The sequence below is a fragment of the Seriola aureovittata genome, chromosome 19, assembly GCF_021018895.1.
Source record: "Seriola aureovittata isolate HTS-2021-v1 ecotype China chromosome 19, ASM2101889v1, whole genome shotgun sequence".
NCBI lineage: Eukaryota > Metazoa > Chordata > Actinopteri > Carangiformes > Carangidae > Seriola > Seriola aureovittata.
This window is the reverse complement of record NC_079382.1, coordinates 12,985,684-13,009,459: the sequence shown is the minus strand read 5'-3', so window position 1 is coordinate 13,009,459 and position 23,776 is coordinate 12,985,684. Positions and strand designations below refer to the sequence as shown.

General features: G+C 43.2%; 1 protein-coding gene across 7 annotated transcripts in view; it reads left to right on the top strand.

Annotated features, from left to right (window-relative positions):
- sash1a (SAM and SH3 domain containing 1a) overlaps positions 1-23,776 on the top strand; it is a 162,169-nt gene that overhangs the window by 106,640 nt on the left and 31,753 nt on the right. For 5 of the 7 annotated variants that reach the window (XM_056405755.1, XM_056405756.1, XM_056405760.1 and 2 more), the window contains 3 exons: positions 12,218-12,346; positions 21,835-21,885; positions 21,995-22,044. In XM_056405755.1, the coding sequence (XP_056261730.1) occupies positions 12,218-12,346; positions 21,835-21,885; positions 21,995-22,044 (230 nt within the window). Of the gene's footprint in view, positions 1-2,380; positions 3,087-12,217; positions 12,347-21,834; positions 21,886-21,994; positions 22,045-23,776 lie in introns of those variants that run through there. The other 2 variants (XM_056405757.1, XM_056405762.1) reach the window with 2 other exon arrangements.

Genomic DNA, 23,776 nt, shown 5'->3' with positions numbered 1-23,776 from the left:
CAGGTGGGGTCACACTGTCTTGTATTTGGGTAAGGGGGGTTTTGGCAGGAAGAGTGTTTGTGCCACTAGAGTAGTGGGGGTATGTGTGTGTTTGCGTGTATGAGTGTGAATGGGATGACTTCCAACACCCCTCTTGAGCCAGAGGGGGGGGGGGGGGGGGGGTGAGTCAGGGTGGTGCCTCACAAAAAATAACATAGTCAACATTCTGTAGAAACAGGGAGACTGATGGACAGAGCAATGATGTCATGGCAGTACGGACACACACACACACACACGTGTACACACAGGTACACTAGGAGTCCTACCACTTGTTGCTCTTGTAACCCTGGGGTTACAGATGCGAGGTCAGTAGTGCAGACCCCCGAGCTGTCGACTCGCCGGCCAACAAGGCTGCTCCTGTGTGAGCGTGTTTGTTCTGTGTGTTTAAACTGTAAGCAGGATACCGCTGAGCAGCTGCCGCTCATCCGAGGCCTGTAAAAGTCATTCTGCACCTACACACACTTTTGATATTGTGTATAATGTAATGATCATTGCCAACAAAGAGGAGTAGCCTGTGCACAGGAACCAAACTATGAATTTCAGAGTTCATATTTTATACAGACCTTCATGGTCAGTAGGATTCACCCTCTGTGAAGGTCTGACCATGTGCCACCACATGGCTGATATTTATGTTTTGTGTTAAAATCATTTTACTTGTCTGATACTTTAGTTTATGACCAAGTAGCTGCAAAAGTAATGATCCTATGAACCTTAAAGTATTTTGTGTTTAGTGCTAATTAGCAAAAGTTAACATGCTAATACACTAAACTATGAGGGTAAACATTATACCAGCTGAACAACAAGCTAGCGTTATCATTGTGAGCCTTTTGGCAGAGAGGATGAAGCTCAACTCACTACTGTCTCACGGAGCCACTAGCTCGCCTGTGGACTCCTACTTAAGAATAAATGTCTTTATAATAAATGAATAAAATAGAATTTTACATACATCAATCATATACATTACAAATAAGATAAAAATGCAAATACGTCAGTGAAATGTGTGTGGGAGTGTAATCCACAGGAGGCCTCATATCTGCTTGCACTACAGGTGAAACTGCAGCTCTGGGGATTATTGTGTAACTGATCACGTTTTACATGGTTACAGATCGGAATGTGGAGGTCTTTTTTTTTCTGGTCTGTTCTTTTTCCTGCGCTCATGTTACTTTTAAGTGCATGTTCTGATGTGTGGGCGCGTGGTGTTGTAGACTGATCTGGTAAACAGCAGGTGTAGCAGCATTTTAGATTGGCTTGAAACCACAAGGAAGAGAGTTGAGTGAGGAACTGTGATTTAACATGTTCAGTTTTACTCTCTCTGTCTGTCTGGCTCTCTCTCTCTCTCTCTCTCTCTTGATCCATCTCTGGTCCTTCTGGCATCTGTCACAAGACCTGGCAGCTGCTGCTGCACTGAGAAAATGTGCTTCTGACAACAACGGGGAGAGCCAGAGACAGTCTCAAGACTTCTTCATTACAATAGAGTTGCCTGCTGGAGGAGCATAACAAGCGGCTGATCAGACAAGATAGCTGTGCAATTTCATGCTTGTACATGATGTGTTTCACTTTATCCTACTTGTATTCAAATGAGGTCTGCGGCACAGAGAACATTGTTGTTGTGCTCCTGTGTGTTATATGTGTGTGTGTGTGTGTGAGAGAGAGAAACAATCCCAAAAACAAAAGTTACAGTCAAAGCTTTATGATTTTTGTGTGTGTGTGTGTGTGTGTGTTACTGTCCAACATTTTGTCCAGATCTCTGCCTGACATGGAGCACAGTGTGCGACCCCCCAAAAAAAACATTTTTCCCATGCGCTTTTTTGTTTTTCCATACAATTGCGTGGAGAATGTGCTTTGTTCACAATCCCTATTCAACGCTGGCTAGAGAGACGTATTGGTGTAAAGCATATGTCAGCATGAGATAAAAGTTTTCTTGGCTATTTAAAAAAAAAAGAAACCCTTAAATGACCTGTGTGTTCTCCTATAATGACTTTTAACTGTAAACTTTACCATTTAAAACCTTCATAGGAGAAAATAAAGACAAAAAAATTTCTCATTAAGTAGAATGTGGTAACTGCAAAGTTGCAAATGGATTGTACATTCGCATAAGATTCATGTTTAGAGATAAAAACAAAAAGTGTCATAAAGTCAAATTATATTCGATTACTCACAAATATAAGTTTAATGATTAACTCTTTATTGGAATATTAATGATTCGTCAGTGGTGTGAGTTAATTCCTGACCATTGTGCTTCTGACACAGGACAAGTGTTTTTTTTTTTTTTTTTTCTGCTGTAATGTTTTGTTGGGAGGAGTGTGTGAGTGAGAAAGAGAGAGAGGGAGAAAGACGGCGGGTGAAAAGAGGGGGGAGGCGCAGTGTTTGGAGGATTTGCTCTGTGCTCCGGGCGTTCTCTCACTCGAAATACTTAATAGAAATAAGCTTATGTTTGTTCGCTCTACTAGTTTAGACAGTTTTCCGTCACTCACCAAGGGATTCTGATAACTTTCCGGAAACTTTTCGGAGACTTCAACGACTGATTCCCCCGGTGTGAGGGTTTGGTTTGTGCCCGGGCACGGATCCGTGCGGTGAGGACTGTGGAACACCCCGCTTGGAAGTTTTCAGACGAATGACCTGTTGCGGGTCTACACAACACAAGGCCGCTTGTTTTTTAGTTTGGGTTTCTTTTGTTTTTATTATTATTATTATTTGAATTGAACGCACGACTTGTCGTCGGAGATTCGTAAACATGTCAGGACGCAATTTACGCACTAAACTTCGGATCGTGCCAAGTAATGTTGGAGCATTTGACCGGTGCGTCAAGGGCAACTTTGTCTAGGAGCAGCCTTGGCACCAACAACTCATTTACTGCTGGTGATCAGGCCCCTGCCTGTGGGCTTGGATTCAAACTTTTCCCCAGACTGGTCTGACTGAACACAAATTATTCTAACATTATGGAAGGTGATCAGGGGACCGGTACGCCTTCCAATGAGCCCCAGGCAGACAGCGCCGCTGCGTCCGACAGTTTTTCCCAACTGTGGACGGACGTTATGGGGATGCTGGTAAGTCTTTTGGGGGGGTGTTTTGGGGGGGGGGGGGGGGGTGACACGATGATAAACTGACATCATAGGCTCACGACTAACCGAGACTTTTCACCCTCATCCTCAAAATTGACCCTAATTTGCCGATTGAGTGATCGTGTGGCCAGCTAGTCGATGCATGCAAATCACGCATCAAAACAACACTCTTTAGTGCGCCCCTGTGCAACCACGTTTCAAACCCAGCAGCTCTTTACATGTGGTCGGGTATTCAGGTGGTTTGGCTGTAGACTGCTGGTGAGTCGGTCGGACCTCTATGCAAAACGGAATCGAATGAGAATATGGTATGTAATGCACTGAAAGTTTAACCCTTTGTACTGTGTGTGTGTGTGTGTGTGTGTGTTTTTCTCATGCTGCCATGTTCTCTGCAGCTGCTCTGCATTTGGTGTATATCCATACTGCTTGTTTCCTTCGAAGGATGTCACCTAAGCTTTACTGGTAGGACACGGACTCAGATATTTCTCCAAGTTGCCAATGATTTTGTTGCTGAAGCCTCCACCTGAGGAGATGTGTTGGTAGACTGGATATAAAGGCAACAAACTTAATTGATCGCTGATTATTACAGATGCTTTGGACTTCCTTAACTTCACTTTAAGAGCTCTGAGGTCACAAATCCCAGATTAATCTGTGATGATTAGGGAAAAAGTTTAGAATGTAGCTAATTTGCATATTTACAATGTGAGTTAAGTTTGACTTCCCCATGGTGTTTCAGCTCCTTTTGATCATAAAAACATTTTGACTGAGTGTGATCTTTATGTGTGATTTACCTTGCCTCACATGTGTTATCTTTCCAATGCTTGTGACTTTGGAGAGGCTGTATATTGTAACACCACACGTTTGTGCAACACTGCTCTTTTGTTTGGCAGCTAAAGCAGTCTTGATTTTACAGGCCATGGGGTCTGATTGATCTGCTGACCAAATGTGTTGCAGTCACTTCCAGTCTGCTTAAAGACAGAGGTGTTAATTTGGTTTGGTCTGGCACTGAAGATTTGAATGGTGTGTAAATGTGTGTGGGTGTGTGCGTGCGTGCGCACATATAGGAGAGGGACACTGTCTTCTGACACAGTGTGGGAGACCTGGCTCCCAGCCTGGCAATTTACCCAGATTTATTGCTTCAGAGACAAATGTCTGTAAAGCTGTTCTCATATTAGAAATGTTTTCCCTCAAGCTCGAAAGACAGACACACACACACACACACACACACACACACACACACACACACACACACACACACATACACATATATAACAGCAACAAGCTTTTTGAACTTGTTTGTTCTCAACAAATATGCGTCACATGCACCCATCTCTACTTTTTTATAGCCAATCACAATCATCCTTTAAACAATTTAAGATTTCACCGGTTGATGATATAAATAAAAGCATCCTCACAGAATATACACTTAGTAAAAATGAAGGACTGTCTATATAAAGTTTGCTTTTGTTTGAGTGCTAGCTTTGACTAAATGTAACATTCATTAAGTAACTAAACATCCTGAAGTACTCTGTAAAGTTATTTCAAAATCATTAGCCATCGTCTCGGCAGACATGGCGCACTCTCAAATTATTTCCAAATCACTGACCTCAACTTTCTCTGGAATCTTGTTCCATGTACCGTATCTCTTTACAAGTTCATGTTTTGAGTCTTGGGAAGGCTTGGATAGCTGTGACCATCTTATTTTCTCACTGAACCCACACAGAAAGATTAGAGGTGTGAAAATGTAGAACTTGATCGGCCCTCTTGGCTCGGTTGAACTCAAAAAGTTCAACAGGTCAGTTTTTCATACTAGAACTAACTGGTCGACAAGCATGATAATGGATGATTTTCTGTCTCTGGCTTTTTTCTGAAAGTGAATGCACTTCTGGTGATCAGTTGCATGCAGGCATCATTCATGTAAATGGTTTCTGACAACTTGTCAAACACTTAATTTCTTTGCAGTATTTCTTTTACTTGTGATTGAGGTTCCTACTTGAATTTCCCTTTTATGGTGACATGTATCCTTCCAATGTGCTCAGGCTCCTGTCTTTAATCAACCTGTGAGATAAATATTCTGAGCACAATGAACACCATATCTCCCTTAAAGCGAAATGGATCTGCTGTATATAACCACTGGTCTATGACTTTCAATGGCTTTTGTTTTGCTTGGGAGCCTGTATGGGAACCCTTTAAATTTCAGTTTGCCCCAAGCCTGTTGACCCAACTTAATTCACTGTTGCAAATGTGTTTAGTCTTGGCTCCCCACACGTGAGAACAGGCCTACATACTTGTGCAGATGGACATCCATCCTGATAAAGATCTGGTGCTTACTATGCTCTGTTCTCTACTTAGTGTATGTTTCAGCAGGCGTGTCGAACTCGGGAACTACTTTTAAACGTCAAGTGACAGTGCGGATGAGCATTAAAACAGCCAGTGGCAAATATTTAGTCTACATAATGCCATCTGCATTTACACCTTCAAAATAGGTTTTCATCATGTTTCCACTGTAAATCAAAGGGCTCTTCAGTGTACCGTATTTTTCTCTGAGGGGCGCCCTGTCTTTGAGGTTAACCATACACAGCGGGCTGTTGTGGAATGTGTTTTAATAAGAATACCTAAGTAAGCCAGTCATTTATTTGTGGTTGAAGCGGAGTAAATAGCCCTTCAGCTAATTAAGAGTCAAAAGCAGTTTAGGACTATATGGCACAGAAGCTATAGCTGTTCTAAGTGGCTGGATTTACAGACGTCTGAATGGGGATTTGCTTCCAGTTCCCGTCCGCTACTGGAGACATGAGGGTTTTTCCTCACATCTGAACCTCCTGCACTGAATGTTAAATGAGCCACAGTAAAACTGCCTGACTGGAAATGGAGAATTCTGTCTCAGCCTGAATGTAAAATATTTTTTCTGAGGCATACGCCTGTACAGACTTTCAGATCTCTGATATAATCCATTCCAGTTCCTCTCCATTGCACTACCTTTGGCAAATGTTCTATGAGTCTGTGGAGTTCACTCATATCTGAAATAACTCTTTTATTTCTCGGTACAATGTAGAAGGAGAGTCACAGAGTAGATTTTCAGACATGCCTTCAACCAGGGCAAGCTTCTAAATGTGCCCCCTGCCAGTCTCGATGATCTGATCACAAACCTGGACAGCTGACAGTTGCTCTGAAAGAAACCTCTCATCCCGTTTTTGCTTGAAAGGTCGTCTTGAGTCAAGGCCATGTGGAAATATTTTATTTGCCTGCAGGGAATCCTTCTCTGTTTGAAGAGTTTTGCTGTGTTTCACGCAGCGTGGGTGGTAGTTCGTCCAAACACTGATTATGTACTAGACGGTGCTTCATCTCTAAACCTAAGGATTGCATACTGCTCTCGAGACATGATTATTGATTGCGTCTGGGAAACACATGGTTAGATGAGGTGATCCTCCTACATAACACTTCATACAGAGTCTCGGCATATGCTTCAGTCCTTTTCTGCCAAACCTTGGTTAGCCAGGCCACTTTATATCTGTGCCAGTAATGTTCTAACACAGTCTACCATAGCCTAATTTTGTCTATTGTTGCCTAGTCGACTGAGTTCACTTCTCCTTTGCTCCCCCTCCCTGACTGGTCTCATTATCGAGGTCACCCAGAGATCTGGCAGGTTTCCTCTGCTGGGATGGCAGAGCACTGTTCTGTTCAAGCCATGGATATCCTCAGGAAGCCCTCTAAAAGGGTTGGGCTGTGGCCCCTGGCCTCACCTTCCTCGACAGTCTTCCCCCAGTGGCTTCCATGGCATCTTTTACTCAGATTTTTACCGCCTCTATGTTTGATGGAATTCTCCACTATAGCCTCAGTAGTTTTCAGAATTACTATAGCTGGGTGATGCAACATGACACCCTTTGGTTTTTTTCCACCCAACTGTCTTCACTTATCTTTTTCCACATTTGTCATATCTGACTTCATTTATCTTTCTGCTTCTGGTCTGTTTCAAGTGACTGGTTGGCAGAAAAGTGGCACTGCTGTACCAGTCCAGGAAAAAAGATGGGGTTGGTGAAATCTTTACTACTGGAGCAGTTGGAACTGGATGGATAGAGGGCTGGGTGGAGCAAAGGATCAATTACTTACAATTACTTTTATGATGGGTTGTGTCGACATGCGATCTCTGGCGGGTTGGTTTTAAGCTGGTGTATCCATGACTCAGGGATGAATCTAGACAATTCTATTGGTTCACTTCTTGACAAAACTTTAGTACAATGGAACATAATACAAGCCATTTGGTGATAATTTCAACCTGCCGCTCCCGTCCTGAGTTTTGCGCAGCAAGTGAAAGTGATCACAGCACTGACATTCTAGCATTACATCAGATGCATGGCTCTATTGTAAACTGTTGTCATTGTTCTTTCCCTTTAGAGAATGGGTTAGTCACAAGGCCAGCCCTGTAACAATAGTTAATGCCATGTACACCGCTATTCAACCTGTACGTAACCGAGCCTCAGTATGATGCACAGCACTGTCGGGAATGTGGTTCCAAAGGATAAACCAGAACAAACATTTTAGGCCCAGGGCTAATGGCTTTCGCTGGAATGCCTTTCTGTCTAGTTATAGTAAACAAGCACTTTCTTTGAAACAACTAACATGATGTGGAAAACATGAATTGAGTGTAGCTTGATTGAGAGATTAGCAGTGCGCCTTGGCAGTGATCCTAAGCATGCAAGTTATCAGTACCTTGCATGCTGGCTGTGGAATTTTTTAATAACTTTACAAGAGATCGCTTGAGTAGTGTGCCTTTCAGATGCTTTGTAGTGTTCAAGGTATTTATTTTGTGAAATGTAAAAAGCGAACACTGACCCTTCAAGTGGAAGAGTTGAATGACAATCCTCAACATTTTTGTAACGTGACCAAGCAAACAAATTATCAAAAATACCTTTAATATTCCAACCGAGCGCTCAACTCTGATAAGAAAATATATTTATATCAGATTTGTTCATTTGTTATGTATTTCTATAGCTTCTCAGTGATGTTTATGTTGTTAGAATAACAGACCTAGGGTTGTGTATTATAGTGACAATCAAAACCCAGGCACTTTGTCTGTTATGAATATTATTGTATTTTATGTTAGGGTGTTTTATCTATATATGATATCAGGCAAACTGCTAAATTGCTAAAAAAAAATAATATTGATGTTATGAAAAATATTGCATTACATGGGAAATATTGCGATATTCAATATTATCAAAATATTATCATGTGTATTCGTGGGTTGTTACCGACAAATACAAATGACAGAACGCAGACACAGTAGAGCAGAGCAGTAGATACTGTGGTGTACATCAGCTACAGTCATACATATACTTTGGAAACTTAAGATGTAGCGGTTTTAACACAGTCCGCAGCCTTGCCTCTTTAATAAACTGATCCTACTTTATATTGGCTCAGTCAATGTCTGTAGAGACAAACCGCTGCACTAGCAAGAATGTAGGGAATGCCACGGCTAATTGATTAAGTGAGCGAAGGCTGCTGGGTCTTCGTGCTGTTTCCATTCTCATGTGTGCAACCACACTGCCTTTTGTGAGCATATAAATTGAATTTGCAATATAAAGCTGATGATACTCTGATATTCTCTGATATTTGTGTTCATGAGAAATGACAGACATAACTATATTTTTTATGTCTGAATTCTGGCATGGTTACTAATCATCTCCTCTCCTCTGAGCTAATCTTGGATGAATATTGTGTAAATCACTTGGTAATGGATTAGTAGCAATCCTATCACACATTGCAGGAATAGTCATCCACTGTGGTGCAATACCAGTAATGTGTGTTTTAATGGTGGAACAACACAGCAGCCAACTCACAGTGATGGCTTTAACACTTCTCACAAGTGTCTCCTACAGCATTATCCTGTAACATTTTCTCTGAACCTATTCTCCGTTTTGAGTCTTGGAGCAGGAGTGACATGTAACGCAGTTTTCTTCAGTGAGGTATGACATACTTCAGCTGCACACTGGGATTAGCCATCTTGATGGAACTGACAGTATCTTGGAATTGAACAGTAAATGACACACGTACGCTCTGTACTGTAAATATACACAAACTCACTTGCACTTTCTTGCTTGGGTGTTTGTGTTTTGTACGACTATTGTTCGAGTCCAAATGGGGAGTTGGCCTCCCTCACATCCAGGGTGGAGTAACTGTTACATCAGCTGCACCAGTATTAGTTTCTACTGCAAATATTCTATGAAACTAGATGGTTCAATGCTGGGTAATTCATTTGTAAAGTGAATTTAAAAGGATATTTTTAGGTTCGCTTGGTAAGCTAACACACACCAGACCCATATATTTTAATTCAGGTCAGATGAGCTGCGGTGGATTCAATACTCATGCAAAGAATCTCTCTTATAGATGAAGATTTACTCTACCCGGACTCCAGATGTTTAATCCTTCTCTCCATCCCATAGCTGCCTTAGTCAATAGCCCACAAATCATCCCTTGTCCTGCCTCCACCCCCACCGCCCTGCCCACATTTCTTAACTAGATGTGTGGACCACTGTCAGACCCAGCATGCTCTTGCACCTTCACTCTCAAGTGGACAGGTTCCCTCCTTCCTGAAATGTGGACTAAGCACCGGCTCATCTGTTGACACTCACAGTAAATCTAACAACCCTAAGAAAACATTCGGTTTATCTTCTTTGTTTTAACCCTTTCCCTCACCCTCTGCGACTCCCTCAACGGCATTCACAACACTCGCTTTCATGTGCTGCGTTACAGTGGATATGCATAACTTGAGCGTTTGCCGTATCGCTTTACAAAGTGGCGGTGGAGGTGGGAGTGCGGGGGTCAGCTGTGTCGGACTCCCCCGTGAAATGCCACTGGAGAATGGGAGGAATCTCAGTTATCTACGCACACACATGAATGTCTGCACACATGTGGATGAATACAGTCACAGACACACATTAGTCTGAAAAGCAGCAAAGCACACATGCAGTTTTACATTCAGCGTTCCTTAAGGGCACCGGGGGCATGAAAATGGAAACGTTTGATTCATTAATTCTGCTGCTATGACCCAACTAATCCATCACTGTTAACACCAACTGGAGTGGCAATAAAGACGTGGTGTAATACCGGGACAGGGTTCATTCTTATCTTCTGGATGTGGCAAAAAAAAAGAAGTTGAGCGCAGTCGTGGCATGTGTTCAGTGATTAAAACATCTTGGAGCTTTGTAATGAGAGCGTGCTTTCAGTCAGTGTGAGGAATGAAGGGGGAAAGCATGTGTCTGCTCATGGAGCGTTCCCACCGGGGATCTCTGTCATCTCGAACCATATGTCTGGCCAGAGCAGGATTTCTCAAGAAATGAGAGTGGGAGGATGGATCACAGCCAGCCGAACTTGACTTTTGAGACGGAACATGTGTGCTTGTGTTGTTTTGTTGCTCATCCCGTAATTAATAATTGCCGTTTCATAACTTGGTCCTCTGTGCTGCGTTGTGTGGGACTGGTGTGCTTCAGTTTGTTTTGGTCTGATGTTTTTGAAATCTCCTGCCTGCATGTGTGTGCATGCTAATGTGTGTTCTCTCTGACTAGACACCCATCTCTGAAGAAGGCCCTATGCCTGTGTGTGTGTGTGTGTGTGTGTGTGTTGTGTGTGTGTGTGTGTGTATATATATATGTATATATATATATATATATATATATATATATATATATATATGTATGTATATGTGTTTGTATGTGTGGGACACTCTCACACACACTCACAGTGATCCATTCATTTGTGGCCTGGCACCCAGATAGGGAGTCCGGTTGAGAAAGACAGAGACTGAGAGAGACTGTTCGGACCCTGCACAGTGACTCAATGCTCGCTGTCTGCCTGGCACAGATTAGATCAACACTGATGAATATTCAGCAGTTGGCCTCCATCGCCAGAGTGGCCTACATTTCAATCAAGGCGAGAGATAGGAGTCGGTCTTCTCTCACTTCGTACGAAAGACATTGCCTTATTCCTGCAGAAAATCTGAAGGGCTTAATTTCAGAAATAAATTAATTTCTCATATTCTTTTCTTTTTTTTTTTTTTTTTGGTCTGATGTCAAGACTATAACGTTAGCCGCATAACTGCAGGGACTAAAACCTAAATCATTTGTGCATATGTCGCAACTTGAGGATAGATTTCAGCCTTTGGAACACAGTCCCGTGTAAAAGGAACTGATCCCGACTAACTTTGCATGATCGGGCGCCGTGTGTTGACGATTGGTATTCGCTGACTGGTTTCCATAGAACCCACGTCTGACGTCAGAACACTATTAATGTTTCCAGGAGTAACCTAGAGGCCAATCTTCAGCATTATATCCAAAGAGTATTCTTTTGGGTGAGCTCCCTACTGTTTGGAGCACAGCTTCCTCTCGCAATCTTAAACACATGCCTACCAGACAAAGACAGGAACTGCGCGGATCTAAACTACAGCGAGCAGGAAGTGTGTGTTTGCTTTGGAGTTCGTTGAATGTCTGAGGAGGTAAAGGGCATCCTAGATACGACGCGGACAAAACCATGGGACAAACCACTCACTGAATGGGATCTGATAAGAATCAATAAATGTCCAAAATACACAGAGCTTTTATTGAGGCGCATTTTTAGGTTTTTCAGTTTGTATGGGGGGAATGTGAGCAGATTGGTGAATATCAACAACACGTGCCACAATGCATGTGTGTTTTCTCAGTTTGCACTAGTTGATCTGGGAGGCAGCGTAGAAAATGGCGATGTGTGAGTGACTATGTTTGTGTTCCTGTGCCACACCAAATGCGTGCCTGTCAGTGAAGTCCATACACCACTAATTGTAAGTGGTTTTATAAAGCTGTGCTTAGGGTAAATGGAGACGATGGAGGGGCATGAGCTTCTCACAACTAACTTGACCAGGCTTTTTCCTTCCCCGAGGCGCTGGTGGGATGTTCAAATGTTTTTCTTGTTTTGTTTAAATTAAGTTTTTCAGTGATTCACCGTCCGAATAACAAGTTGTCCAAAAGGAGATTTTTGCAGATGACAGAATTTTTCTTTTTTCTCTGTACAATTAGATTGTCAGCTGTCCGTTCTCAGGATGTTGTAGTTCCTAGGCTAAACCAACCATTTCCTCTCTTCCTCTCTTCCAGGATGGTTCTCTGGGCAACATAGATGACCTTGCCCAGGAGTACTCTGAGTACTACAACACCTGCTTCAGTGACGTCAGCGACCGCATGGAGGAGCTACGCAAACGACGAGTCTCCCAAGAGCTTGACATGGTAAATGCATGCTCACACACACATAAACATACACACACACACACACAGATGCAGACACTTAGAAAAACCTTGCATAGCAACTAAAAACAGCTGCCATCTCATCTTGCTTGCCTACAAATTGCATTGGACAAATTATTCTTTTTTTTTTTTTTTTTTTTTGCAAATCTTTTAATAATGACCCTAAAAATCCCCTTTTAAGAACAGTCTTGTGGCTTTACACTGGGTAATTTCCACAATTGTAGCCAACAACCTGGCAGAGACAAACAGCAACAGAAGGAATATGAATGTGCGCTTAGGTTTTAAGACTTTCACCAAAGGCATTTTGCCTTTTCTGGATGTGAATGCAGTGCTGTTCTGGAGGTTCATGGGGGACTTTGAGGGTCCTTTTCACAAGGATGTAGGGTAGTGGGGCACCCCTTTGGTTGCCAAGCTGCCAGCAAACGTAGGATGGTATGCTGCTGGTGCTGCACACACAAACTGGAGCCAGTGTGGAGTGCTATGCTTACTTCATATGACTTACTTATGGTGAATTTAATTAGTTAGAAGCTTTAGAAAATTCAATTTGCGCTCAATTTCTAAAACAAATAGATACAAAAAAGTAAAAGTAAAATGTCCAACTTAGAAGAAATAAGGCAGGTAGGTGCCACAAGTAAAACTGATCCCTGACTAAATGATGCCTCAGTTCTCTCACCGCAGATTTTGCTCGCGTTGATATCATGTTACCTCAGCTTTTCTTATTTGAGCTCCCATCCAAATTGTCTGTTGATATGTTTTTGTCTGACATTACTGGTTTTCAAGTTCAATAAGAGGCCTCTTCTGCTTGAAGGCAGCCATGTGGTTTTGCTTGGGCTGACAGGTATAGCTTGGATGAATAGCTGATTTATTGCAGGCAGACATCCTGTTCTAGCAGCTTTCAGGAGAGGGATAGGAATGCATAAAATAAAGAAATCCTAGCTGTGGTTACTTAGATGCGTTTTGCATCTGATCAAAGGTTAAGTGTTCTCTCTGTGTGGCCACAGACATCGATCTTTCTCTTCCCATCTAGTGACTCTCAGCGTAATAAGGATTACCTCTGGATGTTTTGTAGTTTGAGAAGGTCTCATCCTGAGGAGATAAAACAGGGGAAGGGGAAGCAATCGGGGCAGATTTTTGCAGCCTGCGTAGAAGAAGAGAGAGAAAGAGCTGACTGGGCCCTGAGCCTGAAGCCCGAGCACAGGAGGAGGATAAGGATGTGAGCAGAGGAAGACGAAGGGAGGAGGATGAGGGGAATGAAGAGGAGGAGTGGGGAATGTGAGAGCCTGCAGCTGTCCCGCCACTCTGCAAAGTTTGGCACCAAAATGTAGGAGATGAGGAGAATAAAAAAAACATGACAGAAGGAATATGGGTCAGACAACACACAGTATCAACCCACGCTATATGGACTGAACTTTGCCTTGCATTTTATGCTTTTTCTAAAATTAGCTTTGGCCATTATTCAAGTGCACGGCAGCCTTTTCTCTACCAAGCTTCCAAGGGTAAGAGTAGTCAAAGACAAAAATTCTTCCTCTTGGGCATTATTGATGTTTTTGTTTTAAGCTTCATTTTTCCGACGGGCCGGACACTGTCATAGTCTCACAGGCTGTGGCGCAGCCTCTGTAAGACAAAGTGAAATGCATTGTGAAAGTAACGCACAAGAAGAGTCAGGAGGAGACAGAGAGAGAGAGCGAGAGAGAGAGACAGGCAGAGCACAAGAGGCTCAGATGAACTGAGAATAAGGGCAGACAGCGGAATGGACACCCAGTTAGAGAGAGAGAGAAAGAGAGAGAGGGAGTGAACGACTATTGTATCTTGTGAAGTGTGTCCAGAAATCAGTGGCTGAGAGCCAGCGTCATGCAGCCGTCTCCCTCAGGCCCCAATAGCAAATGATTTGAGAAGGTCACAATGTCCACGAGCCACGTTAATGGGGAGACATTTAGCAAGTGGCACTCCTGAGGGACGTGGCCTTTAGGGAAAGACCTGTCACTTGTAAAGGGTACAGGATGGTGGTAGAGCAGTCTGGTCTCCACAAGACCTACTCCCTCTCCGGTCATTGTCCTTCTTTTCGTCTCAATAAAAACGTATAGGTCAGCTCATTTCTATTTTTTGACAGAGTAACTTCAATCCTTTCGCATCTTTCATAACGTAACTTTTTGAGACAAAGGAGGTCACTCGGTCGCTCCAGATCAGCTCTGGTCAGTAGGCTTGCGTCTTTGAGAGCAAAGGTCGCTTTAACTTTGACCTGCCCTTGTCTTCACACTCAGACTACAGGAGGAGGCAGATGTCAGGATGAAGGAGGTGTTGGTGGGACTGACTGGTTCAAGGACTTGGTATATTAACTTTGTTTACAACACATTCGGCAGATTGCTCTTGGAAAAGTCCCTGTGAAAGCCCCGGTGTCTATAGCCTAGCTGTGGTCAGAGAGGTGACACCAAAAAGAAAGAAGAAGCTCTCATATTTAACTTTCTGTTCTCCAAAACTTTCTCATGTTGACTCTCAGGCTGGCAAATGGGAACGCTCTGGTTTCTGTTTGGGTTTGTTTTTGTGGGGGTTTTTTTGTTGTTTTTTTTTTTTTTTTGCTTTGTTTGCTCTTTTTTTTTTTCTAGTATGACTAACATTTTTACAGAAATGTTTGGAAACTTATCATTTGCGTTTGTTTCCCCCCCCCATGTCTGCCAACTCTTGAGGGGCCTCTCAATTAACGAAGCGATAGCTGTCTCTGTTGTGGTAAAACTTGAAGGGTCTATTAGGAGCCGATGGCGGAGGCTCTCAGAGATGCCTATCGACGTTACCCGCTTCCTGCTCGCTCTCAGATTGGGTTATTTCTATGCATCTTCGTGTTAGTTTTATGAGTCGCGGGGACACAAGGAGTTAAATAAACATCCCCCTTTGGGAATGTGACCTATGGATTAGTGCTACCATGCAACAGTTTCCCAGCGCTTCCATAGACAACAAGAGTTTGGATGGCTCTCGCTGGCGTGCTGGTTTGGTGATGCGTGAGCTTTATTGTTGGAAGTGGCAGGAAGTATCGAAATGGAGCAATAGAACAAGTTCAGCAACTTAAACAAAACGTTGTTGTTTTAAGTGACGAGTCAGTGAACGGTGAGGCCAAAGACTAAAGATTACCTTTTAGCCTGAGCTATAAATTTCAGATCCATCCCTTAAGCAGGTCTATGTTGTGGATAATTGCCGGTGTAATTGCTGTCAATGTAATTTGTATAATTAAGTGTTTAATCTTTGTTGTCTCTTCCACCTATTTAACAAATTACAAAAACGTTAAGCCCATTAGAAATAACATGGCGCTTACAGGCAAAGGGGTCTGTTCACTTCCACATCGTTTCATTTCCATACATAATTACAGAGCTTATATGTTTATTTCATATTCTGTCGTTGTCCTTTTCAGAAAAACTTTCAGAAGCAACTTGTCTTTTATGGAAAGAGGTGATGGTGTTGACATTTTCTTCTCACCCCCCAACTTCTTCTGTGCTGCCTGTGATATCAAATCTCATGAATCGGAATAAGGTGCATCAGTTCAGGAAGTGAATTTTTCAAGTTGTCAAATTTGATCTATCAAGAAAATTCCTAGAATGATCAGATTAACGCCTGCGATGACATACATTGTACTCTGAGTGATTTGAAGTTAATGTGACCAGAACACTTTATCAGATCTGCAAAAACAGATCTTGTCTGTCATTTTCTTGTTTTCTGTTCCTTTTTCACATCTAGCATTGCTTCTGTTCTTTAACCTTTGCCACCGCAGCCACATACTCACGTTATTCAGTGTCAGTGTGACTGTTTTTTTTTGTTGCTGAAGGTGAAAATATGCCGAACGGATGCAGAAGCTACAGGAGGGATCCCATCCATGCAAGACACGCAGAGACCGGTTGACGGGGTGGATAATCGTGTATAGCCGAAGGAGGAAAACATCAAACTATATGATAGCATCTCTCTCAAACCACTGTGATTAAAGAAATGACACACATTAAAGACAGATCAAGATGGATCACTGTGGAATTTGTGGTTGTGAGACGAACCTTTTTCACACATCTCTACATGCTGTAACAGTGGTGAGACATTGCAACAGTGTCTTTTGGTGATATCCTTCAGGCTAATGTTGAATTGTGGTAAACAGAGCGGCCACGAGGATTAACATTACATCCTTTTGATGCTGTGGCCAAAATCCTTGAGTTGCTGTTGTCACTGTTGACTTCATGACTGAAGCACTTTTGACACAAAAACGACTCAGCTGGTGTCGGACTGATCTGCTCGCCTCAGGAATGCTTTGTTATGCTTTTCTAGCTGAGTAGTTGGACAGTCGGGGGGTCAAGTACAGACTTGTGTTTTGTTTTGCCGTGAGGTGAGGAGCAGTGTGGATAATGTGCTAATGCCTGCGTCAAGTTTGTCGGTCAAAGTGGGTCAGTTCAGCTGGGTTAAAGCTACAGTGTAGCAGAAAGACAAACTGTAGGGAATTCTGCCGCTTATTTGTTCTTTCTACCGCCAGGGCTTTGCCCAGAAATGTCGCGAGTCAACACGCTCAAACACACACACACACACACACACACACACACACACTCTCTCACACACACACACACACACACACGTCTTTGTTGCAATAAGATCACTTTCAAATGATGTTGGCATAGCTGTTATTGGTATAACCCCTGTGGAAATCAAATGGTATAATCGTAATTTTATTGTACGATTTATTAGTCAGTGATGGGATTGTGACTGTCCTTTTGTAATGTGTAATAGCTCTGGTATTTGTCTTGAAATACCAAAACAATGATGATCCACAAGGCTCAGGAATGCTCCACGCTGTAGGCATACAAGCCTCTGCTGCAAGTATGCGCACAAACACGCACACACACATACTCTCAAAACTTCTGGAACGGAAGCGGGTAGAGGTGTTGCTGAGTGTGGTCATGGTTTTTTTGTTTCTCATAGGTGAATTTAACGCAGCTCAGAAGTGGCATGGCACGGTGGTTTATACTGCCCACTGAGAACATGAGTTTTCTGCTTTTGTGTGTGAGATTTTAATGGTGATGCAGGCTTGTGTGTGTGAGAGAGTGTGTGTGAGAATCATAAGTGAATGTGTGTAGATCTCGCTGTGAGATCTTCCAAATGAGCCGGTTCTGCTGGCTTTCACCGTGCCATACTGGTCCCACCGCTAACGTCTTTCTTGGCTCGCTCCGGGCTTTCCAGTTGGTACCTGTCCCTCCACATGAGCAGTCCTTCCAAGGAGCCTCATACTCGCCCACCCAGTTTTACTCAACCATTCCAGTTGGCATACCTCCACGAGCCACCTGGTCTCTAGTTTTGCCGCATACACTCCCTATTTTTACCTCTGAGGTTGGCTCTAACTCCACTGTGGCGAACTCATGTCTTTGGTGGGCCTTGCAGTCATGTTTGGACTAAACTGCCGCCATTTAACACTCATCTGTAGTTCTATCCTCTCCCTCTCATTAGCAGTCTGGTCCTGCAGCAGCAAAACAGAATTTAGCAGTAGTTTCTGGCTTAATGATGGAAAGCAACGTGGTGCTTGGAATTGCAGTCACTTTACAGGAGCTTTTGATGCCGTGTGTGTGTGTGTGTGTGTGTGTGTGTGTGTGTGTGTGTGTGTGTGTGTGTGTGTGTGTGTGTGTGTGTGTGTGTGTGTGGTGTGTGTGTGTGTGTGTGTGTGTGTGTTGTGTGTGTGTGTGTGTGTTGTGTGTGTGTGTGTGTGTGTGTGTGTGTGTGTGTGTGTGTGTGTGTGTTGTGTGTGTGTGGTGTGTGTGTGTGTGTGTGTGTGTGTGTGTGTTGGGGCTGGGTAGTTTCCGATGCTAGTTCCCCTGTCTGCCGACATCGTGATCCTCATTAGCCGCAGCGCTCTCTCTTGCATGCTTCCGTACCGCCTTCTCTCTCTTTTTATTTTAACTCAATTCAGTCACGCTTAAGCAATCAACAACCCTTTGGACATCTGGAGGGAAAACACACAGCACACTCACATACACATAGTTGCTGATCCGGGGTAACTAGGGCAGTATCTCAAGCTGATGCTGGTAATTTTATGCAAAGGATAGCATGCCCCCTCTGGGAGTGTGATGTGAGAACTAAGGTTCAGACACACACACACACACACACATATATATACAGACACCCCCCTCAAATATGCATCGATTAGATATTCTCTTTCCGAAAGTGTCAGTTCTGCTGGCAACTTGTTCACCGTTCACTTTTGCTCTTCCATTAGCGATGCACAAGTCTGACAGAAGCCCACGTTTACCTTGGGAAGCTTTTACACCAAATTTTTATCGTTGCGACAGATTCATCTCACAGATCCGCAGTGTAAGGCAAACGGGATGCAGGTCTTGTTTTTATTTTTCGCTGATCTTCTCCTCGTCTTTTTTTTGCCCTCTCACTCCCTCGTTCCATGTCAGAGATGGCCCACACAGACGGGGAGTAAAGGGAAGCTGAGGAGGAGTAGGCGGAACAGAGGGCCGCTTTGTGTCTGTCTCTTAGGGGCTCTATCTGTGGAAGTGGAGGCGAGCTGTGTGTGTGTGTGTGTTGGGTGTCTGTCCAAATTTATGTCTGTGTTATGTATGTGACTATGTCAGGGTCTGTATCTTTATTTTATTTTTTTGTGTGTGTCCGTGTGTGATGCCGTGAGCTGACAATGTGGCAGTGTATCTTAAAATAATTTTAACAACCAGCTGGCACAGTGCCTGTAGTGATCGACTGGCAACACTGGCATATCTCTCCTGTCACCGCAGTCCAGAGAAGCCATCAAAGAGGATCTGATAGCAGAACCGATCTGCCACTACCCTTGTGAAAGTATCCAGGACTGTGCGTGTCAGTTCACAGTGCCTCTCCTTCTTTATGTACCTTTTTTTCTGAGTACACCAACATTATTCTGCACAATGCAGTTGTTTAAACAGAGCTAACTGCTGAAGTTGTGCTTGTTTAAGGGATAGATGTGTTGTTTCTTTGTCTCATAAGCTCTGCCCCAAAAAAAGAACCATATAGCCCTGTCCCAGATTTTCCTTGTGCACAGCCTGACAATGTAACAAGACCAACCCTTGTACCTCTGTAGGTCTGGTAGGTGAAGTTTTTATGACCTTAGACAGGTACCTGCTCTCTGACTTATGGGAATCTCTATATTCCCTGGGATAGACAAATTGTTTTGGGGCTCTTTTGACATTACTTGATTTACTTCCCAAAGAAACTTCCGGACCCGTGCCTCTGCCCGCTTGATCACCGTAACAGACACATGGATAAGCAGACGAATGAGCCAGGAGGACTTGTAGTGCTGAAGATAAAGCCTGCCAGACTGTCTCGCTAACATCTTTACACTCTGCCTTCAGTTGATTGCAGCTGTGATAAGTGTAGGGTTCAGGCTAATTTTGAGGCTTTTACCCACCTCAGCACTTCAGGTCTTCAGTTGATATGACCCGAGGGCTGCAGCCTCTTAAAGAGCTCTTAAAGGAGGTTATGTCACTTCTGACTAAGTCCTTTAAGTATTACTCGTGCTTAGTGGGCAAGGGTGTGGAAAGGATTGTACTCCCCTTCCCCGAAGCCCAGTCAGAGAAGAAAAAAGGTTAAACTTAAGGTCACTCTGACTAGAAGGCATGAACAGACCAAGTGAAGGAAGCGTACTACATCCAGCTTCCTATGACTGTTATCCTACAATCTAATATCTGGGTGTGGAGATAGAGGATGATGCGCATTTTCTCATAAATAACTCTTTTCCCAGATTCCCACTCTCCATATTGGAAACTCCAGGTTCCATTTGTCATTTCTTTGGAAGGTAGTCGCCTAGCAGCCGTGTGCCCTGTAGGCATCCTCGCTTCACTAATGACAACTCCTGTATGCAAGCATTTTCTAGTGCGATGAAAAGTTAAAATGCCCCTCAAACTGATTGACCGATGAATAGAATATCTGTACAAGATGAGGGAATTCACTTCAGCTTTCGCAGGGAGAGTTGTGTTCAACCTTCAATTTCAGCCACAGACTTCTAGAGAAACTAAACAAGATGCATTGGAGTGTTTGTGTTATTAACATCCAAATCCTTGAAATGTGTTTTTCTCATTACATTTTGTGTATGTACCAAAAATAGAGATGGTAATATCAGCCAACGCATCATAAGATGTTTCCTGTAATTCCTCTGTATCTGGTGAAATATGAAGTCAGACAGGGAATAGAAACAGGAACTTGTTTTAGCTTAGGTTTTCTCGCTCAGACCCAAATGTCATGACCTGAATTTCGGCAAGACTATGACATTGACACTTCCTCAAAAATGTCCCAATATATCAAAGCAAAAAGAGCTCCCCTTAATATAACTTACTAAAGCATCTTGTTGACTAACCCCGTCTAAGCTCACTCCCACGCCCCAGGCATGGAGAGTAAAGCCACATATTTCTCATTGTGCAGTGAGCAGAAATGTGACCATTAGAAATGAACAATGTTGACATGACAGTAACCTCAAGATTAGGGATCCAGGCCTGTGAAAATCTGGTTACTTCCCTTAAGCTAAGTGCTTTCTGTGGTGCTTAGGAGCCCACACTATAAGACTGTGGCACAAGGAGTTAGGTAATCTCCTCCATGAGAGTCGAGAGCACACTAGAAGACACCACCAAGAAACTATGCACTCCACCAATCCCTCAAGGCTGTTCGTTGGCTTTAAATGATCACATGCTCCAGTTTGAAATGTAAGTAGCAGACTTGTTGTGGTTGAGTAGTCCCCTTGTCTGTCTGTCAGAGTATTTGTTTTGAGGCACAGCTGTATCTGGATAGGCCATGAAGAGCACACCTGCTTTAGGCATATGCGAGAAGCAGCCCCGTGTAGCAGTGAAAACAGCCCTGACACAGACATTTTCCTCTGTTTTTGTACATGACAGTCATTTAAGTAGTTTGTTCCTGAAACTCATGTCTGAAGCTTTACCCGGTCTGGAAATCTGTCGGTTTTTCGGTTTTTCTCTTTTGCGCTGCCGTTTCATTTAGTCAAATGTGGTGTGTTGTCTTCTAAAGATGTGATGCAAACCAGCAGGTGTTACCTTGTGTTCAGGGAGGGGCACACTGACGTCACTGGAAGCACACAGTGGAATTCATGGAGACTCTGGTGTGTCGAGTGCTTTTGTCATGTCTTGTTCTCTAGAAAAAAGACTGCACCACTGCCCATCGGTATTCTGTAACAATTAAAACAGGTATTGCAGGTTCCGATACCCAAAGCAAGACTTGACTTGTCGAGCTGTCGGCGGAGGGCTGGGCACACGTGCTCGTGTTTGTTTTCAGTCACATGCAGGTGTGTCTACATGAACCTGACCAAAGAACGTCTTTCCCACATGAATGCATCGTTAAACATCCACTGTTTCTGGTGTCAACTGACCTTTCTTCTCCATATGCAGAACTTGTTTAACCTTTTTAGTCCCCTGTGATATTAAGTGATTGATCTCTGACACTGACACCTGACCTTCTTTACTTTTCTTTCTCTTTCTCAGGAGAAACAAGACCCAAGCAGCACCTCTCTGCAGCTCCGTAATGAGATCCAGGTAGGCAGAGACATTATGTTCCCAAAACACTTGAAGCTGCATAAAAGTAACATGTGTGGCTTTACTGTGTCTGTTTTACACATGCCTGTCTCCTTCTCTCTGTCCTCAGGAATCATTAGGCTTCAGCAGTGAAGTGTCGACTCCAGAAACGGACAGAAAGTACGTTTTTTTTGTTTTTTTTTCTTTTTCACTCTATCACTGTAACATGTGACCAGAGCCAGTGTGGAACCATGAAATGAATGCTTGGATTGAAATCTGTGTCTGTTGCATGTCAAAACAATGTGCAACGCAGCCTGCGTCTGGATCACATCAAACCATACATGCCTGCACACGAAATCGCGGATCACACATGGCCTTTCTGAGTGTCCGCCGCTGAAGATGGAGAGAGGCAAATGGAAATGCACGCAGCTCCACATGCAGCTCATGTGATTGATAGATCTCTTGTGTGACAGCTTGTACAAAAGGGTGCCAAGGTCACCTCCGCAGGTGGAAAACTCTAAATTCATGGATGAGTGTGGTGATGTGTGAATGAGCATTTGACACAGGTTCAGCTTTGACCGACCTTGGCCTTAGTCATAAAAACGTAAATGAAAATGCTGATTTCCTGACTGAGACATAAAATTCACTTTCAGTATATTAATAAGTTAATACATTGAAATATTTGATATTTAAAAAGAATGAGAAGGAATTTTGATCTAAAAATATGGTGAAAAATAACTTATTTTAGTATAATTTGTATATTTAGTGCAAACACATAGAAATGAGCGTTATGACATGATTTTAGGCTTTTTAAAGAAATAATTTGACATTTCAGAAAATACACAACAACTTAATTACTAACTAATTACCAGCTTATGGAGTGGGGTCCCTAAACTCCCAAGTCACATCCCTGCTGTGGTTAAAGGAAAACCACTGACTGCTGGACTGAGCAGGTCAGGCGGAGGAAGCAACCATTCTCCGTTCTCTGGCCGTCCATGTTTCCTTCCTGCCTTTGTGTCCAGCAGGGGAGAGAGGGGGAGACAGAGAGGGTGATGGCCAAATGATTACAGCAAAGATGCATGAATGAAAGAGCAGGATGGAACCGGGCATGGGTGGGGTTCCTTTTCACTGGTTCCTGTAACACAAAGTGTGTGTGTGTGTTCATTTTCGCACACCACTGAATTTTGTGCACGTGAAATTTCTCCACCATGTCCCGCCGTTAGATTACTGTTATACACTGTCATACAGATTTAAAGCAATCCAAGTTGTTCTGCTAAAGAACTCTCTAAATACCCTGTTGTCAAACAGAATTAAATTCTCGGCCGTAACAAACATTTGACCTCTTTATAGGCACTGGGTTTGTTTGGTTTCTGTTAGGCAAGAATATATTCAAATATTTGCTTACATCAAGATGATTAATGAAGATTTATATACAGTGCAAGTTCCTTGGATCAAAAAAAAAATCCCTATCTCATTTAAAGAAGTGTTTCGGTGAAGACGAGTGGATGGTCAGATTAATGCAGGGATTGAAAGCCTCAGTCAAAGCCCAATTCCAAGTTTGCCGGGGCCAGAGGAGAAATAAATGTTAGTGTTACTTTATCGTCATTCATCCTAATTTCATGCATTTGTTCCTGACCGTCACCCCTGTGTGACCCTCAGTGGAATTGTCATGTTCATGTGAAGACCACGTGCGGCAGAGGAAGTGCATACCACAGACATGATCTCCTCTCCTAAGGCTGTATATGTTGCACAGACAAAACGCTGAGGATGATGGGAACCAGATGCCAGATTTTCGAATGACGTCTCTCTGCTGCTTCGAGAGAGGCCCACAAAGAGCCTGTAACTGTACTATTCTCCCTCTTCCTCCTGTCAGTCTGTTTTTTTCTCTGTCCTCCATCTCCTTTCTCATAAG